This window comes from Eulemur rufifrons, chromosome 8, assembly GCF_041146395.1.
Source record: "Eulemur rufifrons isolate Redbay chromosome 8, OSU_ERuf_1, whole genome shotgun sequence".
In the NCBI taxonomy this organism is placed as follows: domain Eukaryota; kingdom Metazoa; phylum Chordata; class Mammalia; order Primates; family Lemuridae; genus Eulemur; species Eulemur rufifrons.
This window is the reverse complement of record NC_090990.1, coordinates 7798029-7808942: the sequence shown is the minus strand read 5'-3', so window position 1 is coordinate 7808942 and position 10914 is coordinate 7798029. Positions and strand designations below refer to the sequence as shown.

Sequence of the window (10914 nt, the reverse complement as noted above, 5' to 3'; positions counted from 1 at the left end):
ATAGTGACACAGGAAAGTGACTCCCAATGCTGGGAGCCACTCGGGTCCAAGTGTAACCTTGGCTTCATGCAAGAAAGAATTCAGGAGCCAGCTGACAGTATAAAGTGAAAGCGAGATTCATTCAGAAACTATGGAAAGTCTCCTCCACAGACAGAGCAGAGGCAAGTTCTCCCTGTAGAAGAGAACCAGCATCCTGGTTTCCTTTGCCTTTCTATAGAAGCACCAGCTTAATTAACAGGGGCAGGAATATTGATGGCAGGGGCAGTGTTTTCCTGGAATCAGGGTGACACCTTCCTTTTTTTTTTTTTTTACCATAAATTTCCCCGCAAGGGTAATTTTATTGATGGCTCTAGTTTATTCCCTCCCAAAAGACCAACGGCAACCAAATGAAGTTAATTAACATAACCTCAAGATTTTATCGTCTTCATAATAAAACAAAAGACACTTAGAACTGGATCACTTGGCCCTTTCTCTTCTTATCTCCTCCCAGTTCGAAATGCTTGCATCTCTTAATAGCCAGCATTCTCTTAGATCTGCAGTTGGGCTCGACACACTCAAGCCTCAGCACAATCTTCTTTGTAGTTTTAGCCTTTTTCCGGAAAATCGGCTTAGTCTGCCCACCATAGCCACTCTGCTTCCTATCATAACGGCGCTTTCCCTGGGCATACAGAGAATCCTTGCCCTTCTTGTACTGTGTCACTTTGTGGGGTTGATGCTTGCCACATTTCTTACAGAAAGTCCGGCGGGTTTTAGGAACGTTCACCATGTTTGCGCGCGCGCTGTCGGCAACGAAAGAAGCATGGGTGACACCTTCTATTCCTCCACCATCTTGGTTGTAAATGGTTAAAATTTGTCTGCCTCTATCCTGTTTTGATCAGGGCATTTCAAACTTTGCTTTGACGCTGAGTCGGGTGGCTGACACCTTTAATCCTAGCACTCTGGGAGGCAGAGGTGGGAGGATCGCTTGAGGTCAGGAGTTTGAAACCAGCATGAGCCAGAGGGAGATTCCATCTCTCTTAAAAATAAAAAAAACTAGGCGGGCATGGCGCCACGTGCCTGTAGTCCCAGCTTCTCGGGAGGCTGAGGAGGAAGATCGCTTGAGCCTAGGAGTTGCAGGTTGCTGTGAGCTGTGATGATTCCGCTGCACTCTAGCCCAGGTGATGGAGGGAGACTGCCAAAAAAAGGCACTTTGTTTTGAGACTTCCTGCCTTAGTTAGGTATTGCTGCACCAATGCCCAAAGCAATGCCCAAGGCAACGCTTGCAGCAGTGCCTTACCTAAAGCAGGACCTGCCAGGTCCCTGTCGCATTCCTGATTTCAAGACTTACTCTAAAGCTACAGTGACCGAGAGAGCACGGTGTTGGTATGCAGACTGATGGAAAAGAATACAGAATTCATAAATAGATCCCCAACTCTATATCAGTTTGGATGACATGCCAGGGGGATTCGATTGGGAAAGAAAAGTCTTTGCAGGATATATTGGTGGAACAACTGGGTGTTAACGGGGTGACAAAACAAATACCAAAACTTACCTCACACCTTATGTGACAATTAACTTGAAATAGATGATAGAATCTACATGCAAAAAAATAAAACTAGAGAACTACTAGTAGAAAACTTAGTATAAAATCTTTGTAAAATTAAAGTAGACAAAATTCTTCAACTAGCAAATGATAAGTGAGAAAATGGAAAAAAGAGACTGCATTAAAATTTAAAATTTGGATTTTCTGAAGGTAACATTTAAAAAGGAGATGACGACACCCTGGGAGAAGATAACCACAGTAAATATATCTCACAAAAAATTATATCCAGAATATATATACACTAAAAATGCTTACAACTCAATAAGACAAAAAGTATTGGGCAAAAGGTTTGAAAAGACACGTCTCAGAAGAATACTTACAAATGTGGACAAAACATACATAAATATATTCATCACCTTTATTTAACAGGGAAATATAGTTTCTTTCTATAAAGAGAAATAGAAACTGATATTATAGATGAATCCAAGAATCTCACCATCCAACTACATCCAGTTAACTCTTGAACTGAGCATGTCCACCTATCCATGGATTTTCTTCTGCCTCTGCCACCCTCAAGACACCAAGGCAAACCCCTCCTCTCTCTTCTCCTCAGGCCACTCACCGTGAAGATCATGAGGATGCAAACCTCTCTGATGATTCACTTGCCCTGGATAAGTAGCCAATATATTTTGACTGCTTTATGATTTTCTCAATGGCATTTTCTTTTCTACACCTTCATTGATTTTAATGAAACAGTATATAAAGCAGGCTGGGTGCGGTGGCTCAGGCCTGTAATGCTAGCTCTCTGGGAGGCCGAGGCTGGTAGATCGCTTGAGCTCAGGTGTTTGAGAACAGCCTGAGCAAGAGTGAGACCCCGTCTCTACCAAGAATAGAAAAAATTAGCCAGGCGTGGTGGTGCATACCTGTAGTCCCAGCTACTCAGGAGGCTGAGGCAGGAGGAAGGAAGATCGCTTGAGCCCAGGAGTTTGAGGTTGCAGTGAACTATGACGACAGCACTGCACTCTACCCAGGGTGACAGAGGGAGACACTGTCTCAAAAAAAAAAAATTAAAAAAAGAAAGAAAGAAAAGAAAAAGAAAAATGGTATATAATATGTATAACATCCAAAATATGTGTCAGTCTACTGTTTGTATTAGCCACAAGGTTTCTGCTCAAGAGTAGGGTCTCAGTAGTAGAGTTTTGGGGGAGTCAAAAATTATATATGGATTTCTGAATATGTGGGGGGCTTGGTGCCTCCGATTCCCATGTTGTTTAAGGGTCACCTTTACTTTAAATGTGGGTGGTTTTGTATCAACTAATTATAGCAAACTATCATGCGTTTTTAAATCTACATAGTTATTATTTTTGACAGGTTTATTTTTTAGTCTTCCTACTCAAGTCTTGCTACGGATACTGATAGCAATCACTATTCTGTATTTGTGTACTTAGTGTTACCAATGAGTTTTATACCTTTAGATGATTTCTTATTGTTCGTTGATATCCTTTTCTTTCACAGTGAAGAACTCGTTTTAGCATTTCTTATAGGACAGGTAAGCTTTTGATGAAATCCCTCAGCTTTTGTTTGTCTGAGAAAGTCTTCATTTCTCCTTCATGTTTGAAGCATATTTTTGCAGGATATAATATTCTAGGGTTAAGATCGTTTTCCTTCAGCACTTCGAATATGTCATGGCGCTCTCCTGGCCTGTAAGGTTTCCAGTAGGACGTCTGCTGCCTGAAAAATTGAAGCTCCTTTATATGTTTTTTTTTTTCTTTTTTCTTACTTCTCTTAGGACCTTTTCTTTATTTGTGACCTTTGGGAACTTGAATATTAAATGCCTTGAGATAGTCTTGTTTGGGTTAAATCTGTTTGGTGTTCTATGACCTTCTTAAATCTGAATAGTGATATCTTTCTGTTTTGGTTTTTTTGTTTGTTTGTTTGTTTGTTTGTTTGCGTGGACACAGATCTCACCAAGATACTTTCTTTAGCTTTGGAAAATTTTCTGTTACTCTTTCTTTGAATAAACTTTCTACCCTAATCTCTCTTTCTCTATCTCCTCTGGAAGGCCAGTAGCTATTAGATGTACCCTTTTGAGGCTCTTTTCTAGATCTTTGAAGTATGCTTCATTCTATTTTGTTCTTTTTCCTTTTTTCTCTTCCGACTGTGCATTTTTCAATAACCTGCCTTCAAGCTCACTAATATTTCTTCTGCTTGATCAATTCTGCTGTTGAGAGATGCTGATGTAGTTTTCGATTTGTCAACTGAATATTTCTGCTCCAGAATTTCTGTTTGTTTTCTTTCTTATTTCAAGCTCTTTATTAAATTTCTCTGATAGGCTTGTGAATTCCCTCTCTGTGTTGTCTTGAAGTTCAATGAGCTTCTTAAGAACAGTTATTTTGAATTCTTTTTCTGCAAGTTCACATATCTTCATCACTCTGGGATTCTATTTTTCTTTCTTTTTTTTTTTTTTCTTATTTTCTTCTTTTTTTTTTTTTTTTTTTTTTTCTCTTATTTCTTTTCTGGCATATTTGGCTACACTCTGGGATTCTATATTAATGCCTTTTTTAGTTTGGTGAAGTCATAGTTTTCCTGGATGGACAGATGCTTTTGGATGTTTGTCAATATCTGGGCATTGAAGACTTAGGTATTTATTCTAATCTTCACAGTCTGGGCTTGTTTGAAGCCATCCTTCTTAAGGTTTTGTAGGTAATCAAAGGGAATTGAGTGTTCTGATCTAAGTCTCTGGTCACTGCAGCCGAATAAGCATGGGGAGTGGCCCAAGCCCTGTAATCTGTGGCTTTTTGCAGACTCTTGGTCACGCTACCTTGCCTGGATTTGGGTAAGGTATGGGAGAATTCCTTGGATTATAAGGCAAGGTCTCTGACTATCTTCCCTCACTCTCTGTGCTGGACTGCTGGATCTCGGGGAGGAGTGACATGGGCACTCCCTCATGACCACCACAGCAGGAACTGCACTGGGTCACACCTGAAGCCTGCCCAGGCTCACCCAAAGCCTGTGGTGACTGCTGCCTGGCTACCTCTGATGTTTATTCAAAGCCCAAGGGCTCTTTAGTCAGGAGATGGTGAATCAGGCCACGACTGCATCCTTCCCTTCAGGACAGTGGTTTTCCTTCTGGTCCAGGGTTGGTCTAGAAATGTCATTCAGGAACTAACGCCTGGAATCAGAAGCTTCAGGAGTCTGCTTGGAACTTATTTTACTGTGGCTGAGCTGCTACCCAAATTGCAAAACAACGTCCTCTGAACTCTTCGCTTTCCTTTTCCCAAGTGGTAGAATACTCCCCGGGAGCTGCAGTGCCTGCAGTTGGGGGAGAGGTGACACGGGCACTGGGTTGGCCATCTCCACTGGTGTCTCACTAAGTCATAGGCACCCCAAGTCCACTGTCTCAGACCCAGCACAGCCACAGGACTTGCCCAGAAGATGCAGGCTTTGTGACCTGCCTGCCTTACAAATTTATTTTAAGCTCCAGGACACTTTCTGTCAGCCAGCGGTGGGGCTAACCAGAACCTCATGTCTCTACTGCTGGGGCGGAGGATTTCCCTGCAGCCATGGGGGTCTCAATGCCCCCTCCCTGTGCTGTGTGTTCCCCTGAGACAAGGCAGCCCTGAGTTCTAATGTGAAGTCCCACAATCCCTTCAGTCTCCCTCCCCAAGGCACACACACTCCCTCTTCCCCCAGCGTGTTGGCGCAGCACTGCCATGGGTTGGGGAAAGGGTAGTGCGGGCAATGCAAGACTGTCTCTTCTGCCCTCTTCAGTGCTCCTTTCCTTGATGGAATGTTAAAACCAGGCACTGGCTGTCAGAGATAAGTTCCGTATAGATGAGTGCATTTATTTCTGGGTTCTCTATTCTGTTTCATTGGCCTATGTGTCTGTTTTGAGACCAGTACCTTGCTCTTTTGGTTGCTACTGCTCTGTAGTTTAATTTGAAGTTAGGTAAAGCAATTCCTCCAGTTTAGTTCTTTTTGCTCAGAATGGCTTTCGCTATTCTGGGTCTTTTATGGTTCCATATAAGTTTTAGAACTATTTTTTCTATTTATATGAAGAATTTCTTTGGCATTTTGATAAGGATTACATTGAATCTCTACATTTTGGTGGATAGTGCAGACCTTTTAATAGTAATCATTTTTCCAATCCCCAATCCATGAGCATGGAATATCTTTCCATTTTTTGTATGTCCTCTTCAATTTGTTTCATCTGTGTCTTATAGTTTTCCTTGTACAGATCATTCACTTCCTTGGTTAGATTGATTTCTAGGTATTTTATAATTTTTGCAGCTATTTTAAGTACTATTGCTTTTTCGATTTCCTTTTCAGATTGTTTGCTGTTTGAGTACAGAAATTCTGATTTTTGCATGTTATTTTGTATCCTGAAACTTTACTGAATTTGTTTTTCAATTCTAATAGTTTCTTGGTGTGCCTTCCTATTTTTCTTTTTTTTTTTTCCTTTTCAGAAGCTTCCACTTGTAGATTATTTTTCCAAGTATAAGATCACACTATCTTTGAACAAGGTCAATTTGACTCCTTCGTTTCCAATTTGGATGCCCTTTTTTTCTTTAACTTCTCTGATTGTTCTGGGTAGACTTCCAGTATGATGATGAGAAAAAGTGGTAAAAATGGACATTCTTGTCTTCTTCCAGTCCTTAGAAGAAAGACGCTCACATTTTCACCATTCAGTACAATGTCATCTGTGAGTTTTCAAATATGACCTTTGTTTGAGGTGTGTTCCTTCTAGTTCCATTTTGATGAGGTTTTTATTTAAAGCGATGTTGAATTTTATCAAATGCTTTTTTAGCATCTGTTGATATGATTAAATGGTTTCTATTCTTGATTTTGTTAATGTGGTGTATCCCATTCATCATTTTGTGTATGTGGAACCGTCTGTGCCTCCCTCGGATGAATCCCACTTGATCAGGCTGAAAGATTTTTCAATGTGTCATTGAATTCATTTTTGCATTAAAACTTCCCCCACTTTTTGGGAAAAGAAAAAAAAAAAAGAATTGATTTTTGTAGCATTTTGTGGAGGATGTTTGCATCTATGTCCGTCCTTGTAATTGGTCTATAATTTTCATTTTTTTGTTTCCTTGTCTGCTTTTGTTATCTGACTAATGATGGCCTCATAGGATCAGTTTGAAAGTATTCCCTCCTCTAAAGTTCTTTTGAAGATTTTGAGTAGGATTGGGATTAGTTCTTTTTGAAATGTTTGGTAGAATTCGGCAGTGAAGATATAAGGTCCTGGGCTTTTCTTTGATGGGAGACTTTCTGTTATGGCGTCAATCTTGTTACTCATTATTTCTTCGCTAGGTTTTTTAATTTTTTTATTTTTTCATGGTTCGATTTTGGTAGGTTGTATGTTATGTGTCCAGGAATTTATCCTTAATTATTTAGGTTCTGTAATTTCTTGATGTATAATTTTTGATAATAGTCTATAATGATTCTTTGCTTTTCTGAGGTCTCTGTTGTATGTCTTTTTTTTCTGATTTTCTTTATTTGCATCTTGTCTCTCTCTCTTTTTTTTTTTTGTATAGTGTAGCTAAAAGTTTGTAGATTTTGTTTATCTTTTCAAAAAGGCACCTTTTCATTTTGTTTATCTTCTGTATGTTTTAGTTTCAATCTTATTGTATGTATTTCTGCTCTGATCTTTATTATTTCTTTTCTACATATTTACAAATTTTATTATTGTTTACCCTCAAAATAGGTATCAATGAAAACCTGCTCTTCAAATGCATGGAGGCCTATGCCTGTGTCATAGTATTTACATCACAAAAGACTGTCCTATGGAAATCAATATCAGGTCTTTAACACACAATTTATGTGTGTATATATATTATAGGAACACACACACATCATACTATACGTAGTTAATACCTTTCTACTTATATATATTTGTTTGGTGGAAAATTAGGAAACTAGGACATTCCCTTGATTTCTAACCTTGGGAAGATAAATGCAACCTCTCTGAACAATTTTTTAAAAGATGAAATGTGTAGAAACGCATAAGCAGCACAACCTCCTTTAGACATATATACATGTTGTTAGAATAAAGTAAGAAGCTTGCCATATAAGAAGAAAAAGAGCGATTTTTTCTTTCTTTTCAAAGAAGAATAAAAAGGACGCGTAATATTTGAATAAAAATGCAGAAGTGAAGAACAGTAAGATGATCAAAATGGTTGCGTATATGCTCCACGGAGAAATCAGGATTCTCTCGCAGAGAAGCGATCCATGACTCATTTCAGTCTGCTGGGACATTAAATCAGCATCTATTGGTAGAAGCCATGATCTTTCTGTACAGTCATAAACTTAAGCAGGTGCCATAAAGCATCTGTTTAAGTTAAACAGTCGATAATATTTATTGACGGCCATAAATTCCCACCCCAAAAAACTAAGTGCAAAATCAGTTTCTAAAACTCAAGAGTTGAACTATGTCAAATCTTTGGTATATATTGGAGGCTCTTTTGGTGATAACCAGAGCCTAGTAATATTCTCTGCTCAGGGGTTTGCCCCAAGATAAAAACACTGGTCCACAAAGCTTAACAATTATATAAATAGAGTAATTCTACAAAGACAACAAGCCAGGATTCCCCCCTAGGCAACATTTCTGAAAGCACCAACTAAAGCACAACAGTTCTACTAAAACACAGCGTGTTGTAATTTGTGAGACTGTTCTGAAAACAGATGCCCCTAGACATGTGACTGATGTGCTCCAGAAAACAAGTTCAACAAAACGTGAGTCACTGTTCATGAACTCTAACATGAGCTGGTCAGCAATAGAGGAAAGGCTTAAGGCAATAAAGAGGCATTACAGAAAGCACAGAGTGCTGAGTGAAAGCTTTCCAGAAAGGAAAGGGTATCTCAGTAGTTTGGATTCTTAGTTGAATAGCTGTAAGACACTTCCTCTTGTTCATCCTCATCTTTTTTTTCCTATTTCAGAAGTGTCCAGTGACTCATGGAGCAAAACATACTCTCTGCTACAGGACGAGTAAACTTTGAGTCCATCTTTTTTTTTTTTTTTTTTTTTCGGTCATTCTGTCTCTGTGGCTCAATACGTTTGTTGTTTAGAAGGTTTCACTGCCTGAGCCAAGGTCAATGATGCAGGGCTTCACCCTTCAGCCAACTGTGCCATCAGCACAGGTATATTCCACAAACGATATTGGAAAACCCCATGCTGCTTTGAACAAGAAGGATGATTAGTTTTGAAGGTCTGCAAAGCAGCAGTGTTGACCCAGGAGATGCACACTTTGTCCGTGTAGGTGCGTAACTGAAAGCACCTCATCATTTTCAAATGGGTAGAGACGTCACCGTTTTGGGCAAATATGTGCTTTTGGAGGCTAACTATATTGAATGACTACACCCAGGAAGGTGTTGGTGTCTTCCAGAAGTGCCACAGAAAGTTCAAAGTTTAGTTCTTCTTTAGTGGGCAGCTCTTTTTCTTTATTATTGCCACCAGGCTGAGGAACCAACTCCTGAGACGCATTACGACTACTACTAACTTCATTCTCCTGGCTGTGCCCCCGTTTATATGCATTTATAATGCATCTGGCATCATAAATCTCCACTCTTCCTCCTGAGCCTGCAAGGTTCTGAATATCTCTGTCCATCTGAGCCTGCCCACGCCCAGGCCTCTCATTGGAGGATCTCCTCTGGTGGGAATGACCCCGGGTCTGTCTGGGTCCCTGTGCCTAGCTCCTGTGTTCCTGTTCCCATGGTTACCAGGTCTGCTGATGCTCCCGTGCTCCCCGGGGATGAGCACTCATGTTCCTGCTTCACTTTGTCCAGTGGTGAGGACCTTGGCTTCTCTTACTCCCAGGAGACTTGCTTCTTCTCCCTGAGGACCTGATTTTCTTTTTGCCTGAGTTCCTGCGGTGGCCAGAAAAGTCCCGATGGCAGAGGGCGGAAGTCATGGCATCATAGCTGCTGCACTTCTGCTCCCCACCGTGGCCCCTAGGTCCTTGCCTGGTGCCTTCGGGGGCTCCCACGCTCCAGCTCGCTCTTCGCCGCCTTGGTTCTGTGATTGTGGCTGAGTGAAAGAGAGCAGGTCCATGGAGCTCCTCCTATTTCTTTCCCTTAACAAATTTTGGGTTTGTTTGTATTTGCTTTGCTAGTTCCTGGATTTATATCATTAGGTTTTTTATTTGAACTCTTCCTACTTTTTTGATATAAGCATTGATTCGCCTAAACTTCCCTCTTAGTTCTGCTTTTGTTGTGTCCCATGCATTTGGGTAGGTTGTGTCCCTGTTTGTATTTGTTTCAAGAAACTTTTAAACATCCTTCTTCATTTCTTCATTGACCCATTAGTCATTCAGGAGCAGGTTCTTTAATAGCCATTTGTCTATTTTCCGAGGTTCCTCTCGTTACTGATTTCTAGTTTTTACTCCATTGTGGTCAAAAAAGATACTTGATAGGGTTTTCTATTTTGGGATTTGTTCAGATTTCTTTTGTGCCCTGAAGTAGGGTGTATTCCGGAGAATTTTCCAAGTGCTGATGAAAAGAATGTGTGCGCTGTAGCAGTAGGTGAAATGTTCTGTAAGTGTCACTGGGCCTGTTAGATCTAGTGTGTAGTTTCAGTCTACTTTGTTGTTGTTGCTAATTGTCGATCTGCATGAGCTCTTCATTACTGAGAAGGAGGTGCTAAAATATCCTACCACTGTTGCACTGTAGTCCATCTCTTCCTGTAGCTGTAGGAATGTTTGCTTTGTACACTTGGGTCCATAGATATTTTAATTGCTATATCCTGTCCCTGAATGTCAGTTCAACCTCTGCATCTCTTTTCACAATCTTCAATTTGTGGTCTGTTTTATCTGAAATAACTATAGCTAGTCCTACTCTTTATTGGTTTCCAGTTGCATGGAACATCTTTTTCTACCCTTTTACTTTCAGTCCATGTGTGTCTTGACAGGTGTGTTGGGTTTCCTGAAGATAACATGCAGTTGAGTCTTGTTTCTTTAGCGAGTCAGCCTATCTATATCTCTCAGTTGGAGAATCGAGACCCTTTATATTCATTGTGATCACAGATAAGTAAGGACTTACTGTTGCCAGTTTGTTGTGTGCTTTCTGGTTGTTCTGATTCCTCTCTTCCTCTTTGCCTTTCTTACTGTTTTCCATTGTGGTTAGGTAATTTTATTTTTGGTAATGGGTTTTAATTTGTTGCTTTTTTATTTTTAGCAAATCTATTATAGAGTTTTCTGCTGTGCTGACCGTGAGGATTACAAAAATATTTTATGTGCTTCTCTTTTCTGTGGTGAAAAAAAAAAGAGAAAAAAGAAGGAAAAAAATTAAAAAAGTAAAAAATTTTTAAAATAAAAATTAAGAAAATATTTTAGGGATATAACAAGCTATTTTAAAGAGCTGACAACTGATATCACACATAAAAGAATAGAAAC

At 39.9% G+C, this 10914-nt stretch overlaps 1 protein-coding gene and 1 pseudogene across 1 annotated transcript; both read right to left on the bottom strand.

Annotated features, from left to right (window-relative positions):
* Nucleotides 1-312: 312 nt before the first annotated feature.
* On the bottom strand, nt 313-789 carry LOC138389162 (large ribosomal subunit protein eL42). Its single transcript, XM_069477350.1, has one exon. It carries the CDS (start codon nt 764-766, stop codon nt 446-448), a length of 321 nt encoding a protein of 106 aa, XP_069333451.1. The 5' UTR covers nt 767-789; the 3' UTR covers nt 313-445.
* Nucleotides 790-8386: 7597 nt separating this feature from the next.
* On the bottom strand, nt 8387-9435 carry LOC138390242 (smad nuclear-interacting protein 1 pseudogene; annotated as a pseudogene).
* Nucleotides 9436-10914: the final 1479 nt, after the last annotated feature.